A 23,928-nucleotide genomic window follows, 5' to 3' on the forward strand; every position below is an offset into this window, starting at 1 on the left:
GGGGTTGGGGTTGGGTGTTTTGGGGGGTTAGGAGGTTTTGGGGACCCCCCCAGGAGCCCAGGACAGGGACAAAGGGGGGTCCCTTGGGGGTCCCTGAGGATTTGGGATTCGGGGGATTTGGGGGACTTTGGGGGGGTCCTGGAGGGGTTTGGGGCTTGGGGTGTTTTTTGGGGGGGTCAGAGGGTTTTGGGGACCCCCCTGAGCCGGTTTTTCCCCCCCCCCCAGGAGCCCCCCAGCCGCACCCCGGTGACGCTGCGCGTGGACCCCGACGGCTTCTTCCTCTACTGGACGGGGCCCAGCACGGTGAGGGACCCCAAACACTGACCCCAAAACAGGGACACCCCCCAAAAACTGACCCCAAACAGGGACCCCAAAAACTGACCCCAAAACAGGGACACCCCCCAAAAACTGACCCCAAAACAGGGACCCCAAAAACTGAGCCCCCCAAACAGAGACACCCCAAAAACTGACCCCAAAACAGGGACACCCCCCAAAAACTGAGCCCTAAAACAGGGACACCCCAAAAACTGACCCCCAAAACAGGGACCCCAAAAACTGACCCCAAAACAGGGACACCCCCCAAAAACTGACCCCAAAACAGGGACCCCAAAAACTGACCCCAAAACAGGGACACCCCAAAAACTGACCCCAAAACAGGGACCCCAAAAACTGACCCCAAAACAGGGACACCAAAAACTGACCCCAAAACAGGGACACCAAAAACTGAGCCCCCTAAAACAGGGACACCCCAAAAACTGACCCCAAAACAGGGACACCAAAAACTGAGCCCCCTAAAACAGGGACACCCCAAAAACTGACCCCAAACAGGGACACCCCAAAAACTGACCCCAAAACCTGACCCCCAAAACAGGGACACCCCAAAAACTGACCCCCCAAAAACTGACCCCCAAAACCGGGACACCCCAAAAACTGAGCCCCAAAACAGGGACACCCCAAAAACTGGGTCCCCCAAATGGGGGACCCCCAAAATGACCCCCCAAAATGAAAACCTTCCCCTCAAAAATGAACCCCCAAAATCGGGACACCCAAAAATGAGCCCCCAAAAATCCCCTGGGAACCCCCCGAGATCCCCCCCAAACCCTCCCAGCGCTCCTTGGCCCCCCCAAATCCCCCCTGAGACCCCCAAATCCCCCCCGAGACCCCCAAATCCCCCCTGAGACCCCCAAATCCCCCCAGGACCCCCCCTTAAATCCCTTCTAAGACCCCAGATCCCCCCCAGGGTCCCCCCAAATCCCTCTCTGGCCCCCCCAAATCCCCCCTGAGACCCCCAAACCTTCCCAGGACTTCTCAGCCCCCCAAAATCCCCCTCCAGGACACCCCCAAATCCCCCCCAGGATCCCCCCAAACCCTCCCAGGACTCTCTGGACCCCCCAGATCCCCCTTCAGGACACCCCTAAATCCCCCCAAACCTTCCCAGGACTTCTTGGCCCCCCCCAAACCCCTCCTGAGACCCCCAAAATCCCCCCAAATCCCCCCCAGGACCCCTCCCCAAACCTTCCTAGAACTTCTCGGCCCCCCTCAGCCCCCCCCAAATCCCCTCAGAGCCCCCCAGATCCCCCTCAGGGCCCCCTTAAATCCCTTCTAAGACCCCAAATCCCCCCCAGAACCCCCCCAAACCCTCCCAGGACTCTCTGGACCCCCCCAAATCCCTCCTGAGACCCCCTAAATTCCCCCAAATCCCCCTCCAGGACACCCCCAAATCCCCCCCAAATCCCCCCCAAACCCTCCCAGGCCTTCTCGGCCCCCCCAAACCCCCCCTGTCTCCCCCCCGACCCCCCAAAATTCCCCCCCCCTTCCCCCCCCCGGAAGCCCCCCCCCCTTATCGGCCCTTCCCAGCCGGGATTTTGGGGGGGGCTCCCCCCGCCCCTCCCCCCACCCCCCCGGATGTGGGGTCCCCTGGGAGGGGGGGGGGAGGGGCGGGGGGGGGCATTTCCGGTGGCCGAAGGGGGGGGGAGGGGCGTGGGAAAGGCCCGGACACTGCGGGGGGGGGGGGGAGGGGACACCCTCCAAAACCTCGTGACCCCCCCCAAATTTTGGAGACCCCCCCCCTCCCCCCAAACCCGCGGACCCCCCCCCAGTTTCGGGGTCTCCCCCATCGGGGGGGGTCCCCCCGCTCCTATTTCGGGGTCCCTTTCCCCATTTTGGGGACACCCCCCCCCCCATTTTTGGGGTTCCCGGGCCCCGTTTTGGGTCCCCCCCATTTTCGGGGTCTCCCCCCGTCTCAGAGTCCCCCCCCCCCGAGCCCATTTTTAGGGTTCTTTCCTTCATTTCGGGGTCTCCCCCATTCCAGGCCCCCCCCCCCGACCCCGTTTTTGGGGTCCCCGAGGCCGTTTTTGGGGTCCCTGAGGCCGTTTTTGGGGTCCCCGAGGCGGTTTTTGGGGCCCCGAAGCCGTTTTTGGGGTCCCTAAGGCCGTTTTCGGGGTCCCTGAAGTGGTTTTTGGGGTCCCCGAGGCCATTTTTGGGGTCCCCGAGGCCGTTTTTGGGGGGGGCCCCCGAGGCAGTTTCTGGGGTCCCTGAGGCCGTTTTTGGGGTCCCCGAGGCAGTTTTTGGGGTCCCCGAGGCGGTTTTTGGGGTCCCCGAGGCCATTTTTGGGGTCCCTGAGGCAGTTTCTGGGGTCCCTGAGGCTGTTTTTGGGGTCCCTGAGGCCGTTTTTGGGGTCCCCGAGGCCGTTTTTGGGGTCCCTGAGGCGGTTTTTGGGGTCCCCGAGGCCGTTTTTGGGGTCCCTGAGGCCGTTTTTGGGGTCCCGCAGGAGGTGGAGCTCCTGGACATCACGAGCATCCGGGACACGCGCACGGGACGCTTCGCCCGCGCCCCCAAGGTGGGGGGACCCCAAAAAACGGGGGGTGGGGGGGGTCGGGGAACCCCTAAAGAACCAAGTGGGACCCCAAAACTGGGGGGGGGACACACCCGGGGGGGGATTTTGGGGGTGTCTGGGCACGTTCTGGGGCGTTGTTGGTCCTTTCTGGGGCTCTCTGGGCACGTTTAGGGGAACTGGGGGTGTGTTTGGGGGGGCTTTGGGTGCGATTTCGGGGTCTCTGGGTACGTTTTGGGGAACTGGGGGTGCAGTTTGGGTGTGTCTGAGCACATTTTGGGGGTCTCTGAGTACATTTTTGGGGGTTATTGATACATTTTGGGGTTGCAGGACCCCTGGACCCGGGAGGCCCTGGGTTTTGGGGTGCCCGGGGGTGGATTTTGGGGGTCTTTGGATGCATCTTGGTGTGTTATTGGTACATTTTGGGGATCTCTGGGTGTATTTTGGGGGTCTCTGGGCACGTTCTGGGATGTTATTGGTACATTCTGGGGTTCTGTGGGTACATTTTGGGGGTCTCTGGGCACATTTTGGGGGTCTCTGGGCACATTTTGGGGGGTCTCTGGGCACATTCTGGGATGTTATTGGTACATTTTGGGGTCCCATGGGTACATTTTGGGGGTCTCTGAGCACACTGTGGGCTGCAGGACCCCCGGACCCGGGAGGCCCTGGGTTTTGGGGTGCCCGGGGGTGGATTTTGGGGGTCTCTGAGCACATTTTGGGGGTCTCTGGGTACATTGTGGGGGTCTCTGAGCACATTTTGGGGGGTCATTGATACATTGGGGGTTGCAGGACCCCCGGACCCGGGAGGCCCTGGGTTTTGGGGTGCCCGGGGGTCCCCCTCCCCAGCGCCTGCTCACGGTGGTCCACGGCCCCGACATGGTCAACCTGGGCTTCCTCAACTTCGTGGCCGTGCAGGACGACGTGGCCAAGGTGGGCAGGGGGCTCGGGGGGGGGGCTGGGAGGCCTTTTTGGGGGGTTTGGGGGGGTCTGGGAACCCTTTTTGGGAACTCGGGGGGGGCTTTGGGGGGTCTGGGAATCCTTTTGGGGAGATCTGGGGGTCTTTGGGGGGTCTGGGAGCCCTTTTGGGGGGTCTTGGGGAGGTCTGGGAGTCCTTCTGGGGGGGCTCGTGGGGTCTTTGGGGGGTCTGGGAGCCCTTTTTGGGGGGCTCGGAGGGGTCTGAGAGCCCTTTTGGGGGGGTTTGGGGGGTGTGGGAACCCTTTTTGGGGGGATCTGGGTGGGCTTTGGAGGGTCTGGGAGATGTTTTGGGGGGGCTTGGGGGGTCTGGGAGTCCTTCTGGGGGGGTCTGGGAGGCTTTTTGGGGGGATCCGAGGGGTCTTTGGGGGGTCTGGGAACCCTTTTGGGGGGGCTTGGAGGGTTTTTAGGGGGTCTGGGAACCCTTTTGGGGGGCTTGGGGGGTTTTTAGGGGGTCTGGGAACCCTTTTAGGGGGGTTGGAGGTGTCCTTGAGTGGGTTTTGAGGGTCTCTGGTTGGATTTTGGGTGTCCCCTGGGTGGATTTTGGGGGTCCCTGGGTGGGTTTTGGGGGTCCCTGGGTGGGTTCTGGGGTGCTGCCTCCCCAAACCCCCCCCCAGATTTTTGGGGTCCCCCCCAGGTGTGGACGGACGAGCTGTTTGGGTTGGCCATGAACATCCTGGCCCGGAACGGCTCCAGGAACACCTACCTCAGGAAGGCGTGGGTGCCCCAAAATCCCCCCAAATCCACCCAAAATCACCCCAAATCCACCCAAAATCCCCCCAAATCCACCCAAAATCACCCCAAATCCACCCAAAATCCACCCCAGAATCATCCCTGAACCCCCAAACCCCAACACCTACCTCAGGAAGGCGTGGGTGCCCCAAAATCACCCCAAATCCACCCAAAATCACCCCAAATCCACCCAAAATCACCCCAAATCCACCCAAAATCCACCCCAGAATCATCCCTGAATCCTCAAACCCAACACTGACCTCAAGAAGGCGTGGGTGCCCCAAAATCCCCCCAAATCCACCCAAAATCACCCCAAATCCACCCAAAATCACCCCAGAATCATCCCTGAACCCCCAAACCCCAACACCTACCTCAGGAAGGCGTGGGTGCCCCAAAATCACCCCAAATCCACCCAAAATCACCCCAGAATCATCCCTGAACCCCCAAACCCCAACACCGACCTCAGGAAGGCGTGGGTCCCCCAAAATCCCCCTAAAATCACCCCGAAATTACACCAAAACCATCCCCAAAACTACCCCCAAAATCACCCCAAAATCGCCCCAAATCACCCCAAAATAACCCCATAATTACACCAAAAACCCCCCTAACCCCCCCCCAAATCACCCCCAAAATCACCCCAAAATCACCCCAAAATCACCCCCAAACCCCAACACCGACTCAGGAAAGGGTGGGGACCCCCCAAAACCCCCCCAAATCCTTCTCAGACACCCCCAAAATCCCTCCTGAGCCCCCAAATTCCTCCTGCACCCCCAAAACCTTCCCTGAGCCCCCCAAATCCCTCCTGAGCCCCCCCAAACCCCCCTCACTCCCCCCCAAACCCTTCTGGGGCCCCTGCCCCGGTTTTTGGGGTGTGTCCCCCCCCCCCAAATTTGGGGTCCCCCCCCAGGTACACGAAGCTGACGCTGCAGGTGAACCCGGAGGGGAAGATCCCAGTCAAGAAGTGAGTGACCCCCCAAATTTTGGGGGGGGCCCCTGACCCCCCCGACCCCCAAAATGATACCCCAAAATTTTGGGGACCCCCCCAAAAACCTGTCCCTTCCCCGAATTCCACCCCCTTCCACTTTCCCCTTCCCAAAATTCCCCCCTTTGGGACCCCTCCCGACCTGAATTTGGGGGGGCCTCAAAATCCCCCCCCCCCGAGCTCCCCCAAATTTTGGGGACCCTTTTTTTGGGGGTTCCTCTGAATTTTTTGGGGGTTCCCCGGAATTTTTGGGGTCATCCCAAATCTCAGGGTCCCCCCCAAATCCCGGAGACCCCCCCAAATATTTTGGGGTCCTCCCATCCCCTCTTTGCCCCCGTTTCTCCCAATTTAAGGTCCCCGACGCCCCCCGGGCTCCCCCAATTTTGGGGACCCTTTTTTTGGGTTCCCCTGAATTTTTGGGGGTTCCTCCGAATTTTTGGGGTCCCCCCAAACCTCGAGGACCCCCCCCCAAAATGTCGGGGTGCCCCTTTTGCAGCATCCTGAAGATGTTCTCGGCCGACAAGAAGCGGGTGGAGACGGCGCTGGAGTCGTGTGGCCTCAGCTGCACCCGGGTACGGCCCCCAAAAATTGGGGACCCCCCCCAGAAAATTGGGAACCCCCCCAAAAAAAAATCAGGGACCCCCCCAAAAAAATCAGGGACACCCCCAAAAAAATCGGGGACCCCCCAAAAAATCAGGGACCCCCCAAAAAAATCAGGGACCTCCCCAAAAAAATTGGGGGACCACCCCCAAAAAATATCGGGGACCCTCCGAAAAAATCAGGGACACCCCCCCAAAAATCAGGGACCCCTAAAAAAAATCAGGGACCTCCCCAAAAAAATTTGGGACCACCCCCAAAAAAAATTGGGGACCCTCCAAAAAAATCAGGGACATCCCCCAAAAAAATTGGGAACCTCCCCAAAAAATTGGGGACCCCCCAAAAAAATCAGGGACCTTCCCAAAAAATTGGGGACCCCTCCCAAAAAAAATTGGGGATCCCCCCCAAAAAAATCGAGGACTCCCCCGAAAAATCAGGGACCTCCCCAAAAAATCGGGGACCCCCAAAAAAATCAGGGACCTCCCAAAAAATCGGGGACCCCTCCCAAAAAAAAATCGGAGACCCCCCCAGAAAAATCAGGGACACCCCCCCAAAAATCAGGGACCCCCCCAAAAAAAGCGGGGACCCCCTGAAAAAAAATTGGGGACCCCTCCTGAAAATAGGGGACCCCCCCAAAAAAATTGGGGATCCCCCCAAAAAATTGGGGACGCCCCCAAAGTTCACCCCCCAGTTTTAGGGTTCACCCCTATTTTTAGGGTTCACCCCCAATTTTAGAGTTCACCCCCATTTTTTAGGGTTCCCCCCCATTTTTTTAGGGTCTCTCCCACTTTTAGGGTTCCCCCCATTTTTAGGGTCCCCTCATTTTTTCGGGCCCATTTTTTGGGGGGTGGTTCCCCCATTCCTGGATCTCCTCTCCCCCCTCATCCCCTCCCGGATCTCCTCCCCCCCCTGAGGTTTTTGGGGTGTTCCTGAGCAGATTTGGGGTTCGGGGGGGGTCCCGGGGGTGCTGAGGGCCCCCCCCGAGCTTTTGGGGTCCCCCAGGGCGAGGCCATTGCCCCCGAACTGTTCCCCCTGGACACCTTCCGGCGCTTCCTGAGCAAACTCTGCCTGAGGCCCGACCTGGACAAGATCCTGCTCGAGATGTGAGACCCCAAAAACGGGGCCGGGGGGGTTTGGGGGGGCCTGGGGGGGTTTGGGGTCACCCTGAGGGAGTTTGGGATCACCCTGAGGGGGTTTGGGGGGGCCTGAGGGGGTTTGGAGTCACCCTGAGGGGGTTTGGGGTGTCCTGAGGGGTTTGGGGTCACCCTGAGGGGGTTTGGGGTCACCCTGAGGGGGTTTAGGGTCACCCTGAGGGGGTTTGGGGGGGCCTGAGGGGGTTTGGGGTCACCCTGAGGGGTTTGGGGACACCTTGAGGGGTTTGGGGGCACCCTGAGAGGTTTGGGGTGTCCTGAGGGGGTTTGGGGTGTCCTGAGGGGGTTTGGGGTCACCCTGAGGGAATTTGGGGGCACCTCAGGATTTTTTTGGGGTGCCTTGACCCCCATTCCCAGCGGGGCGGCTGGGAAGCCCCCCAGGGTGGGGTTTGGGGGGTTCTGTTGGGATTTTGGGGGGTTTTGGCGGTTCTGTTGGTTTTTTTGGGGTCGTGTTGGGTATTTTGGGTTTCCATTGGGTATTTTGGTTTCTGTTGGGATTTTTGGGATGTTCTGACCCCGTTTCCCAGTGGGGAAGCCCCCCAGGGTGGGGTTTTGGGTTTCCATTGAGTTTTTGGGAGTTCTGTTGGGATTTTTGGGATGCTCTGACCCTGTTTCCCAGCAGGGCGGCCAGGAAGCCCCCCAGGGTGGGTTTTGGGGGTTCTGTTGGGATTTTTGGGATGCCCTAACCCCTGTATCCCAGCGGGGCCGCCGGGAAGCCCCCCAGGGTGGGTTTTGGGGGTTCTGTTGGGAGTTTTGGGATCTCCTGACCCCATTTCCCAGCGGGGCCGCCGGGAAGCCCCCCAGGGTGGGTTTTTGGGGCAGTTTTGGGGCAGTTTTGGGATCTCCTGACCCCATTTCCCAGCGGGGCAGCAGGGAAGCCCCCCAGGGTGGGTTTTGGGGCAGTTTTGGGTGTTTTTGGGATGCCCTAACCCCTGTATCCCAGCGGGGCAGCAGGGAAGCCCCCCAGGGTGGGTTTTGGGGCAGTTTTGGGTGTTTTTGGGATGCCCTAACCCCTGTATCCCAGCGGGGCCGCAGGGAAGCCCTACGTGAGCCGGGAGCAGCTGCGGGAGTTCGTGAACAGTCGGCAGAGGGACCCCCGGCTGAACGAGGTCCTGTTCCCCCCCCTGAGCCCCGAGCAGGCCCAGGCCCTCATCGAGCGCTACGAGCCCAACCAGACCTTCAGGGACAGGGGTGCGGCTCTTGGGGGGCTTTGGGGGGTCCTAAGGGGGGTTTGGGGGGTTCTTGGGGGGGTTTGAGGGGTCCTCGGGGGGGTTTGGGGGGTCCTAAGGGGGGCTTGGGGGGTCCTCAAGGGGGTTTGGGGGGTTCTTGGGAGGGTTTTGGGAGGTTACAGAGGAGGTTTGGGGGGTTCTTGAGGGGGACTGGGGGTGATTTTGGGGATGTTTTGGGGGTGATTTTTGGGGTGTTTTTGGGGTGATTTTGGGGTCCCCAGGCCAGCTGTCCATGGAGGGGTTTTGGGGGTGTTTTGGGGGTGGTTTTGGGGTGATTTTGGGGTGATTTTGGGGGTGTTTTGGGGTGATTTTGGGGTGTTTTGGGGGTGTTTTGGGGGTGTTTTTGGGGGTGATTTTGGGGTGATTTTGGGGGTGTTTTTGGGGTGATTTTGGGGTGTTTTTGGGGTCTCCAGGCCAGCTGTCCATGGAAGGGTTCTGGGGTGTTTTTAGGGTTATTTTGGGGTAATTTTAGGTGTTTTTGGGGTCCCCAGGCCAGCTGTCCATGGAGGGGTTCTGGGGGTGATTTTGGGGTGATTTTGGGGTAATTTGGGGTGTTTTTTGGGGTCCCCAGGCCAGCTGTCCATGGAGGGGTTCTGGGGTGTTTTTAGGGTTATTTTGGGGTAATTTTAGGTGTTTTTGGGGTCCCCAGGCCAGCTGTCCATGGAGGGGTTCTCCCGGTTCCTGGGGGGGGACGAGAACAGCATCGTCCCCCCCGAGACGCTGGGGCTGCACCAGGACATGACCCAGCCCCTGTCCAGCTACTTCATCAACTCCTCCCACAACACCTACCTGACAGGTAACCCCAAACTGCACCCCAAAATACCCCAAAAACTGCCCCCCAAAATACCCCAAAAACTGCCCCCCAAAATACCTCAAAACCCCCCAAAAACTGCCCCCCAAAATACCCCAAAACCCCCAAAACTGCACCCCAAAATACCCCAAAACCCCCCAAAACTGCCCCCCAAAATACCCCAATACCCTCCAAACTGCCCCCCAAAATACCCCAAAACCCCCCAAAACTGCACCCCAAAATGCTCCTGAACCCCAAAATATCCCGGGACCCCAAAACCGCGCCCCGACTTCACCAACAAATATCCCAGAACCCCCCCAAAAAATCCTTTTTGGGATCCCCTGCTGGGTGGAGATGGACTGGGGGGGTCCCTGGGTTTGGGGTCTGTGGGTTATGGGGTATTTTTGGGGTCCCAGCGGGGCAGCTGGCGGGCCCCTCGTCGGTGGAGATGTACTGGGGTGTCCCAGGGGTTCAGAGCAGGGTTTTTGGGGCTGATTTGGGGTGTTTTTGGGGTCCCAGCGGGGCAGCTGGCGGGCCCCTCGTCGGTGGAGATGTACTGGGGTGTCCCAGGGGTTCAGAGCAGGGTTTTTGGGGCTGATTTGGGGTGTTTTTGGGGTCCCAGCGGGGCAGCTGGCGGGCCCCTCGTCGGTGGAGATGTTCCTGGGGTGTTCCAGGAGTTCAGAGCAGGGTTTTTGGGGTATTTTTTGGGGTTCCAGCGGGGCAGCTGGCGGGCCCCTCGTCGGTGGAGATGTACCAGGGTTTGGGATCTGTGGGTTATGGGGTGTTTTTGGGGTCCCAGCGGGGCAGCTGGCGGGCCCCTCGTCGGTGGAGATGTTCCTGGGGTGTTCCAGGAGTTCAGAGCAGGGTTTTTGGGGTATTTTTTGGGGTTCCAGCGGGGCAGCTGGCGGGCCCCTCGTCGGTGGAGATGTTCCTGGGGTTCAGAGGGGGGTTTTTGGGGCTGATTTGGGGTGTTTTCGGGGTCCCAGCGGGGCAGCTGGCGGGCCCCTCGTCGGTGGAGATGTACTGGGGTGTCTCTGGGTGTAGGATCTGTGGGTTATGGGGTATTTTTGGGGTCCCAGCGGGGCAGCTGGCGGGCCCCTCGTCGGTGGAGATGTACTGGGGTGTCTCTGGGTGTAGGATCTGTGGGTTATGGGGTATTTTTGGGGTTCCCAGCGGGGCAGCTGGCGGGCCCCTCGTCGGTGGAGATGTACCGGCAGGTTCTGCTCAGCGGCTGCCGCTGCATCGAACTCGACTGCTGGAAGGGGAGACCCCCCGAGGAGGAGCCCTTCATCACCCATGGCTTCACCATGACCACCGAGATCCCCTTCAGGGTGAGCCCCCAAAACCCCCCCAGCACCCCAAAACTGACCCCAAAGCGCCCTGAGCCCACAGAACCCACCCAGACCCCACAGAACCCCCAAATCCCAACCCCCTCTAGTTTCACCATGACCACCGAGATCCCCTTCAGGGTGAGCCCCCAAAACCCCCCCGGCACCCCAGAACTGACCCCAAAGTGCCCAGACCCCCTGGAACCAGCCCAGACCCCACAGAACCCACCCAGACCCCACAGAACCCCCAAATCCCAACCCCCTCTAGTTTCACCAGGACCACTGAGATCCCCTTCAGGGTGAGCCCCCAAAACCCCCCTGGCACCCCAAAACTGACCCCAAAGTGCCCTGGCCCCCTGGAACCAACCCAGACCCCACAGAACCCCCAAATCCCAGAGAACCCCCCCAGCCCTTCATCACCCACAGCTTCACCATGACCACCGAGATCCCCTTCAGGGTGAGCCCCCAAAACCCCCCTGGCACCCCAAAACCGACCCCGAAGTGCCCAAACCCCACAGAACCCACCCAGACCCCCCTCCCCAGGACCCCCAAACCCCAGCCCCCCCCAGGTTCACCGTGCCCCTCCTTCCCCTGGTTTTGGGGTCCCTCCCCACCCCGGTTTTGGGGTCTCCCTGGCCCTGTTTTGGGGCCTCTCCTGACCCCGATTTTGGGCATCCCCTGACCTGGTTTTGGGGTCTCCTTGACCCAGTTTTAGGGCCCCCCCAGCCCAGATTTGGGGTCTCTTTGACCCAGTTTTGGGGTCTCCCCCCCCTCAGATTCGGAGCCCCTCCTGACCCCGTTTTTGGGGTCTCCCTGGCCCTGTTTTGGGGCCTCTCCTGACCCCGTTTTTGGGGTCCCTGAGCGGTTTTTGGGGGGCAGGAGGTGATCGAGGCCATCGCCGAAAGCGCCTTCAAGACGTCGCCGTTCCCGGTGATTTTGTCCTTCGAGAACCACGTGGACTCGTGAGTCCCCAAACCTGGGGGGCCCCAAACCCCCTGGGACCCCAACCCCCCCCCCTGGGACCCCAACCCCCCCCTGGGGACCCCAAAACCCCCCCTGGGCTCACCCCAAACCCTGCTGGGGACCCCAAACCCCCTGGGACCCCAAAACCCCCCAGGGACCCCAAAACCCCACCTGGGACCTCAAAACCCCCCTGGGCTGACCCCAAACCCCACTGGGGGACCCCAAAACCAAGGGTGGGACCCCAAAACCTTCTGGGAACCCTCCAATGAGGGGAACCCCAAAATCCCCCTGGGGGACCTCAAAACTCGGGGTTTTCTGGGGTGGTTTTGGGGTGTTTTTGGGGTGATTTGAGGTCCCCAGGCCAACTGTCCACAGAGGGGTTCTGGGGGTGGTTTTGGGGTAATTTTGGGGTGTTTTGGGGGTGGTTTTGGGGTGTTTTTGGGGTGATTTGGGGTCCCCAGGCCGGATGTCCACGGACGGGTTCTGGGGGTGTTTTTGGGGTGGTTTTTTGGATGGTTTGGGCATGTTTTTGGGGTGATGTGGGGGCCCTAAAGCTGGGGAGGGTCGGTGGGGTTTTGGGGGACCCCCCAGCACCCCAAAATTGTCCCCCCAGGGCGAAGCAGCAGGCGAAAATGGCCGAGTACTGCAGGAGCATCTTCGGGCCGGCGCTGCTGACGGAGCCCCTGGACAAGTACCCGGTGGGGCTGGGGGGCAAATTTGGGGGGCTGAGGGGGGTTCAGGGGGGCTGGGGGGGCTCTGGGGGTATGAGGGGGGCTGGGAGGGGGGTTGGGAGTGATTTTAGGGGGGTTAGGAGGGGTTTTGGGGAGCTGGGAGGGGGAGTTTTGGGGGGTGGTGCCGCTGATTGAGCCCCTCGAGAAGCCCCCGGGGGGGTCGGGGGGGTGAATTTGGGGGTCCCGGGGGGGGTTTGGGGGGTCCGGGGGGGGCTTTGAGGGTCCGAGGGGGGTGGGAGGGCAGTTTTGGGGGGGCTGGGAGGGGATTTGGGGGGGCTGGGCGTTGTTTTTGGGGAGGTTTGGGGGGAGCAAGAGGGACTCGGGGGGGTCCTGGGGGGGCTCGGAGGGGTTTGGGGGGACACAGGGGGGGTTTGGGGGTTCAGGGGGGACGGTTTGGGGGTCAGTGGTGGGTTTGGGGACCCCCCCCTGATTTTTGGGGTGCAGCTGGAGCCGGGGGTGCCCCTGCCCAGCCCCCAGGACCTGCTGGGCCGGATCCTCATCAAGAACAAGAAGCGGCGCCCGAGGGGGGACCCCCCGCGCCCCAAAACCAACGGTACCCCAAAAACAGCCCCAAAAACACCCCCCCAAACACCCCCTGAACCCCCCAAACACCCCCCGCGCCCCAAAACCAACGGTACCCCCAAAAACACCCCCAAAAACACCCCCCCAAACACCCCCTGAACCCCCCAAACCCCCCCCAAACACCCCCCGCGCCCCAAAACCAACGGTACCCCAAAAACAGCCCCAAAACACCCCCCTGACCCCACAACACCCCCCCCAAACACCCCCCACGCCCCAAAACCAATGGTACCCCAAAAACAGCCCCAAAACACCCCCCTGACCCCAAAACACCCCCCCCAAACACCCCCCACGCCCCAAAACCAATGGTACCCCCAAAAACACCCCCAAAAACACCCCCCCAAACACCCCCTGAACCCCCCAAACCCCCCCCAAACACCCCCCCGCGCCCCAAAACCAACGGTACCCCCAAAAACACCCCCAAAAACACCCCCCCAAACACCCCCTGAACCCCCCAAACCCCCCCCAAACACCCCCCGCGCCCCAACACCCCCCCCCCAAACACCCACCCGCCCCCAAAACCAACGGCACCCCAAAAATCACCCCCCCAAACCCCCCCCAAAACACTCCCAACCCCCCCCGTGCCCCAGAACCAGCGGTACCCCAAAAACACCCTGACCCCCCCCCAGCTGTGTTTTGGGGTCCCCCCTGACCTCCCTTTCCCCCCTCGTGTTTTGGGGACCCCCCCAATAGGGGTTTTGGGCCCCCCCCCGTGTTTTGGGGTCCCCCCTGACCCCCCTTTCCCCCCCAGGCCCCCCCGAGCTGGGGGTCCCAAACGGGGAGGATCGGGGGGGGCCCCGCCTGGGGGAGCCCCGAAAGTCCCTCGGTGAGTTTGGGGGGGAATTTGGGGGGCCCGGGGGGGATTTTGGGGTCCCAGGGGTGGATTTTGGGCTCCCAGTGTGATTTTGGGATCCTGGGGGGGATTTTGGGGTCTCGGGGGGGGGGGGGGGTGGGTTCAGATCCCGGGGGGGATTTTGGGGTTCCAGGAGTGATTTTGGGCTTCCAGGAGGGATTTTGGGGTCCTGGGGGTGATTTTGGGGTCCCGGGGGGGTTTTGGGGTCCCAGGAGGGATTTTGGGGTCCCAGGAGGGATTTTGAGCTCCTGGGGGGATTTTGGTGTCCTGGGGATGATTTTGGGCTCCCAGGAGTGATTTTGGGGTCCTGGGGGTGATTTTGGGGTCCTGGGGGTGATTTTGGGGTCCCGGGGGGGTTTTGGGGTCCCAGGAGGGATTCTGGGGTCCCAGGAGGGATTTTGGGGTCCTGGGGTTGATTTTGGGGTCCCAGGAGGGATTTTGAGCTCCTGGGGGGATTTTGGTGTCCTGGGGATGATTTTGGGCTCCCAGGAGTGATTTTGGGGTCCTGGGGGTGATTTTGGGGTCCCGGGGGGGTTTTGGGGGCCCCCCCAGAGCGCGAGGCCGACAGTGAGGAGGAGGAGGACGAGGAGCCCCCCGAGATGAAGAAGCCGACGACGGACGAGGTTTGGGGGGTCCCCGAGGAGGTTTTGGGGGGGGTTTGGGGTCCCACTCGGGTGTTTTCTTTGGGTCTTTGGGTGGGTTTTCGGGGTCCCCGTGGGATTTGGGGTCTCCAGGAGGTGGTTTTGGGGTGCAGGGAGGTCACGGCCCCCGAGGAAGTGTCCAACCTGGGGGGCCCTGGGGGGGTTTTGGGGTCCCTGGTTGGGTTTTGGGGTTTTTTGGGGTCCCTGGGTGGGTTTTTTTTTTGGGGTCCCTGGGTGGGTTTTGGGGTTCCTGGTTGGGATTTTTGGGATCTCTGGGTGTGTTTGGGGTGATTTTGGGATCCCTGGGTGGTTTTTTTGGGGGGGGTCCCTGGGTGTGTTTCGGGGTTTTTTGGGGTCCCTGGGTGGGTTTTCTTGGGGTCCCTGTGGTTTTTGGGGTCCCCGGGTGGGTTTTTTGGGATCTCTGTGGTTTTTGGGGTCCCTGGGTGGGTTTTTTGGGATCTATGTGGTTTTTGGGGTCCCTGGGTGTGTTTTGGGGTTTTTTGGGGGTCCCTGTGGTTTTTTGGGGTCCCCAGCTGGGTTTTTTGGGGTCTCTGTGGTTTTTGGGGTCCCTGGGTGTGTTTTGGGGTTTTTTGGGGGTCCCTGTGGTTTTTGGGGTCCCCGGGTGGGTTTTTTGGGATCTCTGTGGTTTTTGGGGTCCCCAGCTGGGTTTTTTTGGGATCTCTGTGGTTTTTGGGATCCCTGGGTGTGTTTTGGGGTTTTTTTGGGGGTCCCTGTGGTTTCGGGGTGCCCAGGAGGTGGTTTTGGGGTGCAGGGCACGGCGAGCAGCGAGGTCACGGCCACGGAGGAAATGTCCAACCTGGTCACCTACATCGAACCCGTCAAGTTCAAATCCTTCCAGGTGGCCCAGAGTGAGTCAGGGGGGGAATTTGGGGGGGCCTGGTGGGAATTTGGGGGATTTTGGGGGGGTCCTGGCAGGAATTTGGGGGATTTTGGGGGGTCCTGGGGGGATTTTGAGATGGTTTGGGGAGCTCCTGGGCGTGTTTTTGGGTTTCTTGGGGGGTCTCAGGATGATTTTGGGGCGGTCCCGGGGTGGTTTTTGGGGGTCCCGGGGTGATTTTGGGGTCCTGGGATGATTTTGGGGGTCCCGGGATGATTTGGGGTGTCCCGGGCTGGTTTTTGGGGGTCCCAGGGTGATTTTGGGGTCCTGGGATGATTTTGGGGGTCCCAGGACAATTTTGAGGTCCCAGGATGATTTTGGGCTCCCAGGATGATTTTGGGGGTCCTGGGATGATTTTGGGCTCCCAGGATGATTTTGGGGGTCCCAGGACGATTTTGGGGTCCCAGGACGATTTTGGGTGTCCCGGGATGATTTTGGGGGTCCCGGATGATTTTGGGGGTCCCGGGATGATTTTGGGGGTCCCGGGGTGATTTTGGGGGTCCCAGGATGATTTTGGGGGTCCCGGGGTGATTTGGGGTGATTTTGGGGTGATTTTGGGGTGATTTTGGGCCCCCCCAGAGCGCAACAAGAGCTTCGAGATGTCGTCCTTCGTGGAGACCAAGGGGCTGGAGCAGCTCACCAAGAGCCCCCTCGAGTTCGTGGAGTATCCGACGCCCTGGGGGGGTCGGGGGGACCCCAGAATTTGGGGGGAACCCCCCTGGGAACCTCCCCCTGCCCCGGATAGGGGCGGGGGGGGGCGGGGGGAGGAGTTCTGGGGGGCTCTGGGGGGGTGCAAGGGGGGGTTTGGGAGGGATTTGAGGGGGCCCAGGTGAGCTCAGAGGTGGGCCAGGGGCGGTTTGGGGTCTGTTTAGGGGGTCCAGCTGCTCCCAGGTGTACTTTGGGGTGGATCTGGGGGGTCCAGGCTCTCCCAGGTGCATTTTGGGGTGTTTTTGGGGGGTCCAGGCTCTCCCAGGTGGCCCTTGACCCGCTGCAGGTACAACAAGCGGCAGCTGAGCCGGGTTTACCCCAAGGGGACCCGCGTGGACTCCTCCAACTTCCACCCCCAGCTCTTCTGGAACGCAGGGGTGCACATGGCAGCCCTCAACTTCCAGAGCCTGGGTGAGAACTCACCTGGGACTCACCTGTCCCACCCCCAGGGTGCTCATGGCAGCCCTCAACTTCCAGAGCCTGGGTGAGAACTCACCTGGGACACACCTGGGACACACCCCTGACACACCTGAACCACGCCCTGCCCCGCCCCTGCCCCGTAACACACCTGGGACACACCTGGGACACACCTGGGACTCACCTGGGACACACCTGGGACTCACCCCTGCCCCATAACACACCTGGGACACACCTGGGGCTCACCTGGGACATACCTAGGACATACCTGGGACACACCCCCGACCCGAAACACACCTGGGACACACCTGAGCCCCGCCCCTGCCCCATAACACGCCCGTGTCACACGTGGGACTCACCTGACCCCCCCCCAGCCCCTCCCTGACCCCCCCTGCAGCTGAACCAGGGGCTGTTCGAGGCCAACGGGCCCCTCCCCCTGACCACACCCAGCCCCTCCCTGACCACACCCAGCCCCTCCCTGACCACACCCTGACCACACCCTGACCCCCCCTGACCCCCCGTGCCCCCCAGACGTGCCCCTGCAGCTGAACCAGGGGCTGTTCGAGGCCAACGGGCGCTCGGGGTTCCTCCTCAAACCGGAGCCGCTGCGGCGGCCGGACAAGGCCTTCGACCCCTTCGCCGAGGAGAGGCTGGACGGGATCGTGGCCAACACCCTGCTCGTGCAGGTGAGACCCCAAAACAGCCAGGGACCCCCAAAAACAGCCAGGGACCCCCAAAAACAGCCAGGGACCCCCAACACCCTGCTCGTGCAGGTGAGACCCCAAAACAGCCAGGGACCCCCAAAAACAGCCAGGGACCCCCAAAAACAGCCAGGGACCCCCAACACCCTGCTCGTGCAGGTGAGACCCCAAAACAGCCAGGGACCCCCAAAAACAGCCAGGGACCCCCAAAAACAGCCAGGGACCCCCAACCCCCTGCTCGTGCAGGTGAGACCCCAAAACAGCCAGGGACCCCCAAAAAACAGCCAGGGACCCCCAAAAACAGCCAGGGACCCCCAACACCCTGCTCGTGCAGGTGAGACCCCAAAAACGGCCCAAAAACCAGGCCCAAAACCAGCCAGGGACCCCCCAGGGAACCCCAACACCCTGCTCGTGCAGGTGAGACCCCAAAATGGCCCCAAAAACAGCCCCAAAACCAGACAGGGACCCCCAAAAACAACCAGGGATCCCCCAACACCCTGCTCGTGCAGGTGAGACCCCAAAAACGGCCCCAAAACCAGGCCCAAAAACAGCCAGGGACCCCCCAAAAACAGCCAGGGACCCCCAACCCCCTGCTCGTGCAGGTGAGACCCCAAAACAGCCAGGGACCTCCCAGGGACCCCTCAAACAAAGCCGGGCCCCCCCCCCCGAAGGACCCCGACACCGGTTTGGGGTCGTTCCCGGTTTTCGGGTCGTTCCAGGTTCTCCCCGGGCAGTTCCCGTCCCAGCGCCGCTCCGGGCTCTGCTTTGGGGGGTCATTCCCAGTTTTTGGGTGTCATTCCCAGTTTTTGGGCTGTAATTCCCAGTTTTTGGGCTGTAATTCCCGGTTTTTGGGCTGTAATTCCCAGGTTTTGGCCCATTCCAGGTTCTCTCCGGGCAGTTCCTCTCCGATCGCCGCTCTGGGGTCTATTTTGGGGTCTCATTCCCAGTTTTTGGGGTGTCATTCCCAGTTTTTGGCCCATTCCAGGTGCTCTCCGGGCAGTTCCTCTCCGATCGCCGCTCCGGGGTCTACGTGGAGGTCGAGGTGTTCGGGCTCCCCGTGGACACCCGCAGAAGGTTCCGGACGCGGCCGAGCCAAGGGAACCCCTTCAACCCCGTCTGGGATGAGGGACCCCTCGTCCTGCCCAAGGTACGGGGGCACTGGGACACACTGGGAGGGACTGGGAGGGACTGGGAGGGAATGGGAGAGGGTTGGGATGGAACTGGGAGGGACTGGGAGCCATGGGATGGGACTGGGGGCACTGGGAGGGACTGGGATGGGACTGGGAGGGACTGGGAGAGGATTGGGATGGAACTGGGAGGGACTGGGAGCCATGGGATGGGACTGGGGGCACTGGGAGGGACTGGGATGGGACTGGGAGAGGATTGGGATGGGACTGGGAGGGACTGGGAGGGACTGGGAGAGGATTGGGAGGGACTGGGGGCACTGGGATGGGACTGGGAGGGACTGAACTGGTGTGTAACTGGTGTCACTGGTGCAGGTGGTGCTCCCCGCTCTGGGGGGTTATGGGGGGGTCCCAGGTGTGTTACTGGTCCCTTACTGGTGTTACTGGTGCAGGTGGTGCTCCCCGCTCTGGGGGGGTTATGGGGGAGTGTTACTGGTCCCTTACTGGTGTAACTGGTGTTACTGGTCCCAGGTGGTGCTCCCCGCTCTGGGGGGGTTATGGGGGGGTCCTGGGTGTGTTACTGGTGTCACTGGTCCCTTACTGGTGTAACTGGTCCTTACTGGTGCAGGTGGTGCTCCCCGCCCTGGGGGGGTTATGGGGGTGTGTCACTGGTCCCTTACTGGTGTAACTGGTGTTACTGGTGCAGGTGGTGCTCCCCGCCCTGGGGGGGCTATGGGGGTGTGTAACTGGTCCCTTACTGGTGTAACTGGTGTTACTGGTGCAGGTGGTGCTCCCCGCTCTGGGGGGGCTATGGGGGGTTATGGGGGTGTGTCACTGGTCCCTTACTGGTGTAACTGGTGTTACTGGTGCAGGTGGTGCTCCCCGCTCTGGGGGGGCTATGGGGGTGTGTCACTGGTCCCTTACTGGTGTAACTGGTGTTACTGGTGCAGGTGGTGCTCCCCGCCCTGGGGGGGGCTATGGGGGGGCTATGGGGGTGTGTCACTGGTCCCTTACTGGTGTAACTGGTGTTACTGGTGCAGGTGGTGCTCCCCGCTCTGGGGGGGCTATGGGGGTGTGTCACTGGTCCCTTACTGGTGTAACTGGTGTTACTGGTGCAGGTGGTGCTCCCCGCCCTGGCCTCCCTGCGCGTGGCCGCCTACGAGGAGGGGGGGCGGCTGCTGGGCCAGCGGGTGCTGCCCGTGGCCTCCCTGCGCTCGGGTGAGGGGGCCTGGGGGTCCCTGAAGGGTCCTGGGGGGTCCCGAGGGGCCTTGGGGGGGTCCTGGAGGGCTCTTGGGGGTTTCTGAGGGATTTTGGGGGTTCCTTGGGGTCTTCTGGGGGGTCCTGGGGCAGCAGGTGCTCCCTGCGCTCGGGTGAGGGGGCCTGGGGGGCCTGGGGGGTTCTGGGGGTCCCTGAGGGGTCCTGGGGGGGTCCCGAGGGGCTTTGGGGGGGTTCTGGGGGTCCCTGAGGGGCCCTGAGGGATTTTGGGGGGTCCTGGGGCAGCTCCCTGCGCTCAGGGGAAGGGGGTCTGGGGGGGTCTTTTGGGGGGTCCGAGGGATTTTTGGGGGGTCCTGGGCGGTCCTTGGGGTCTTTTGGGGGGTCCCTGAAGGGTCCTGGGGGGTCCTTGGGGTCTTTTGGGGGGGTCCTGGGGGGTCCTTGGGGTGGTTCTTGGGGCAGAGGGAGGGTCCCTGGGGGGGTCCCTGGGGGGGTCCTTGGGGACCCCTTGAGATGTCGCCCCAGTCCTTGGGGGTTCCTCCATTCCCAAGGGGGGTCCCCCCAATTTTTGGGGTGCCCCCCCCCAGGGTACCACGATGTGCCCCCCCATCCCCTCTGCCCATTCCCGGGGTCTCTTTGGGGGGTTCCCCCATTCCCAGGGGGATTCCCCCGTTCCAGGGGGGTTCCCCCATTCCAGGGGGGTTCCCCCATTCTGGGGGGGTCCCCAATTTTTGGGGTGCCCCCCCCCAGGGTACCACTACGTGCCCCTGAGGAACGAGAGCAACCAGCCCCTGCTGCTGCCGGCGCTGCTGCTGCTCACCCAGGCCAGCGACCACGTCCCCCACGGCCACCAGGGTACGGGGGCACCCCAAAACCCCCCCCGGCACCCCAGAACCCCCCCGGGACCCGGGGAGACCCCAAAAACCCGGAGGGACCCCGAAAACCTGGGGGGTCCTCAAAAACCTGGGGGGAGGGGGATGAAAACCCAGTGGGGGGACTCTAAAACGAGGCAGGGACCCCAAAACACGAGGGGGGACCCTAAAACCGTCCCGGAACCCCAAAACCCTCCTGGAAACTGGGGAGACCCCAAAAACCCGGGGAGACCTCAAAAACTTGGAGGGACCCCGAAAACCTGGGGGGAGGGGGATGAAAACCCACTGGGGGGGCTCCAAAACCAGGGAGGGACCCCAAAACACGAGAGGGGACCCCAAAACCGCCCCGGCACCCCAAAACCCTCCTGGAAACTGGAGAGACCCCAGAAACCTGGAGGGACCCCAAAAACCTGGGGGGAGGGGGATGAAAACCCACAAGGGGGACTCTAAAACCAATTTTGGGGGGGGTCCCACCCATTTTTAGGGATTTCCACCCCCAATTTTGAGGGGTCCCACCCATTTTTAGGGGGGTTCCCCCAATTTTGGGGGGGTCCCATCCCTGTCTCTCGTTCCTCCTCTCTCTCCTATTTTAGTGGGGGGGGTGTCTCTTGGTTTTGGCGGGGGGTTCTCCCCATTTTCGGGGGGAACCTCTCTCGCATTCGGGGGTCCCCCTGCCCCCCGGAGCCCCCCAAAATTTCGGGGACCCCCCCCCAGATTACGCCGAGGCCCTGAGCAACCCCATCCGCCACGTCAGCCTGCTGGACCAGCGCACCCGGCGCCTGGAGGCGCTTCTGGGGGACCCCGAGGTGGGTTTGGGGGGTCCCCAAAATCTGGGGGGGGGCCTCGGGGTCTGGGGGGACCCTGGGGAGGGGTTTGGGGGGTCCTGAGGGGATTTAGGGGGTCCCAGAGGGTTTTGGGGGGCCCTGAGTGAGCTGGATCCGGTGCCTGGAGGCACTTCTGGGGGACCCCGAGGTAGGTTGGGGGGGGTCCCCAAAATCTGGGGGGGTCCTCGGGGTCTGGAGGGACCCTGGGGAGGGATTTGGGGGGGTCCTGAGGGGGTTTGGGGGGATCTGAGATGGTTTTGGGGGGGCCCTGGTGGCGCTTTTGGGGGACCCCCGAGGTGGGTTTGGGGGGGGTCCCCAAAATCTGGGGGGGTCCTCGGGGTCTGGGGGGGCCCTGGGGAGGGGTCTGGGGGAGTCCTGGAGGGTTCTGGGTGGTCCTGAAGGGTTTGGGACCGTCTGGGAGGGTCCCAGGTGGGTTTTGGGGGTTCCAGGTGGGTTTTTGGGGGTTCCCAGGTGGGTTTTGGGGGGTCCCTGAGGTCCTCTGGGGGGCCCCCGATAATTTGGGGTCCCCTGACCCCCAATTTCTGCCCCCAGGACGCCCCCGAGAAGCCCCGGGAGAGCCCGGGGGGGTCGCGGCTTTTGGGGGGGTCCCGACCCCCCCCCCCGAGCCCCGGGCCCCTCCCCCCTCTGCAGACCCCCCCGGGCCCCCCCCCGTCACCAGCCCAGGTAAGGGAGGGGGTCCCCCAAATTTTGGGGGGCGGTTAAAGGGGGGGGGAACCAGAGAGGCCCCCCCTTATTTTGGGCTCCCCCCCCCAGGGCAGCGCGACGACCTCATCGCCTCCGTCCTCACAGGTACCCGGGGGGGGCACCCCAAAAACTGGGGGGGTCACTCAGGGGGTTTGGGGGTCCCAAGGGGGGGTTTGGGGGGTTCCAAGGGGGGTTTGGGGGGGTCCTAAGGGGGGCTTGGGGGGGCCCTGAGGGGGTCTGGGGGGTCTTTGAGGGGGTTTGGGGGGGCCCTGAGGGGGTTTGGGAGGGGTTTGGGAGAGGACCCCCCCAAGGGGGTTTTGGGGGGTCCTGAAGGGACACCCTGGGCTGGGTGTAACCCCCATTTTGGGGGGGGGGGGGGTTTCGGGGGTCTCCCAAATCCCACCGCCCCCTCCGAGTTTTGAGGACCCCCCCTTGCCCCCCAAATCCCCCCCTGGACCCCCCCAAATCCCCCCCTGAGCCCCCCACAAACTCCCCCCCATTTCCCATCACGAGCTGCCTCGGGGCCGGGCGTAACCCCCATTTTGGGGGGGGTTTTTGGGGGGTCCCCCAAATCCCACCGCCCCCCCCCCGAGTTTTGGGGGGCCCCCCCGGCCCGGCCGGGTGATTTTTGGGGTCCCCCAGAGGTGTCCCCGGAGCCGCTGGAGCTGCTGAGGGCAGCACCGGGGGTACCTGAAGCTGCTCAAGAGGCAGCGCCGGGACCTGGAGCGGCTCCGCAAGAAGCACCTCAAGAGGCTCCTGGCGCTGCACAAGAGCAGGTGGGACCCCAAAACCCGCCCCAAAACCCGCCCCAAAACGTGGGGGGGGACCCCCCGATCTGGGGGAGCGCGAGGACCCCAAAAAACCCCCATGGGGAGCCCCTCAAAATCGACCCCCGGGGGGGATAAAGGGGAGGGAGGAGACCCCAAAATGACCCTGAGGGACCCTAAAATGACCCCGAGGGACCCCAAAGTGACCCTGAGGGACCCCAAAACCCACCCCAAAACCCGCCCCAAAACGTGGGGGGGACCCCCCGATCTGGGGGAGCGCGAGGACCCCAAAAAAACCCCCACGGGGAATCCCCCAAAATCGACCCCGGGGGGGTTAAAAACTGCTCTGGGGCGAGCGGGAGGGGGAAGGCCCCAAAATGACCCTGAGGGACCCCAAAACCCGCCCCAAAGCCTTGGGGGTGGACCCCAAAATCTGGAGGAGTGGGAGGACCCCAAAAACCCCCACAGGGAACCCCCCAAAATCGACCCCGGGGGGGGGTGAAGCTGCTGCGGGGGGAGCGGGAAAAAGGGAGGGGGGAGACCCCAAAGTGACCCTGAGGGACCCCAAAGTTGACCCTGAGGGACCCCAAAACTGACCCCAAGACAATGGGGAGGGACCCCCAGATCTAGAGGAGAGACCCCAAAATCTGGAGGAACCCCCCAAAAAAGGGTACACCAAAAATTGGCTCAGGGGGGTCCCTGGTTTTGGGTTTGGGGGGTCCCTGATTTTGGGGGGTCCCTGATTTTGGGGTGTCCCCCCCAGGGGGGGGCGCGGAGGGGGCGGGGCCGCTGCGGGAGGAGCAACAACGGGCGGAACTGGGGACGGGCGGCGGGAGCACGTGCGGCAGGTACTGGGAGCACTGGGAGGGACTGGGAGGGGACTGGGGGGGCACTGGGAGGGACTGGGGGGGCACTGGGGGGGGCACTGGGAGCACGTGCGGCAGGTACTGGGAGCACTGGGACACTGGGAGAGGACTGGGAGCAACTGGGAGGGACTGGACAAACTGGTCCTTACTGGCCCGTTCCAGCCCGTACTGGTCCTTACTGGTCCATTGTGGTCTGTACTGGTCCGTTCTGGCCTGTGCTGGTCCTTACTGGTCCGTACTGGTCTGTACTGGCCCGTACTGGTCCTTACTGGTCCATTGTGGTCTGCACTGGTCCGTTCTGGCCTGTGCTGGTCCTTACTGGTCCGTACTGGTCCGTTCTGGCCTGTGCTGGTCCTTACTGGTCCGTACTGGTCTGTACTGGCCCGTGCTGGTCCTTACTGGTCCGTACTGGTCCGTACTGGGCAGGCCCAGCAGCGGCTGCAGGGAGGTTGG

At 62.6% G+C, this 23,928-nt stretch overlaps 1 protein-coding gene across 1 annotated transcript; it reads left to right on the forward strand.

Moving 5' to 3' along the window:
• Positions 1-148: 148 nt before the first annotated feature.
• Positions 149-22,618, forward strand: PLCB3 (phospholipase C beta 3; the record flags this gene model as incomplete). The annotated part of the gene is made up of 26 exons (XM_051776439.1): positions 149-303; positions 2,771-2,839; positions 3,623-3,763; positions 4,443-4,522; positions 5,445-5,498; positions 6,016-6,091; positions 7,119-7,219; positions 8,292-8,458; positions 9,146-9,292; positions 10,460-10,617; positions 11,494-11,576; positions 12,191-12,275; positions 12,753-12,861; positions 13,639-13,713; positions 14,293-14,363; positions 15,154-15,250; positions 15,859-15,943; positions 16,274-16,398; positions 16,936-17,090; positions 18,091-18,252; positions 19,348-19,447; positions 20,192-20,296; positions 21,028-21,119; positions 21,690-21,821; positions 21,912-21,947; positions 22,521-22,618. Coding segments are annotated over 26 exons (2,758 nt in total), but the record flags the coding sequence as incomplete, so codon positions are not given.
• Positions 22,619-23,928: the final 1,310 nt, after the last annotated feature.

Source organism: Manacus candei, unplaced genomic scaffold, assembly GCF_025592945.1.
Source record: "Manacus candei isolate 608988 ecotype Guabito, Panama unplaced genomic scaffold, ASM2559294v1 h1tg000524l, whole genome shotgun sequence".
NCBI classification, from domain to species: domain Eukaryota; kingdom Metazoa; phylum Chordata; class Aves; order Passeriformes; family Pipridae; genus Manacus; species Manacus candei.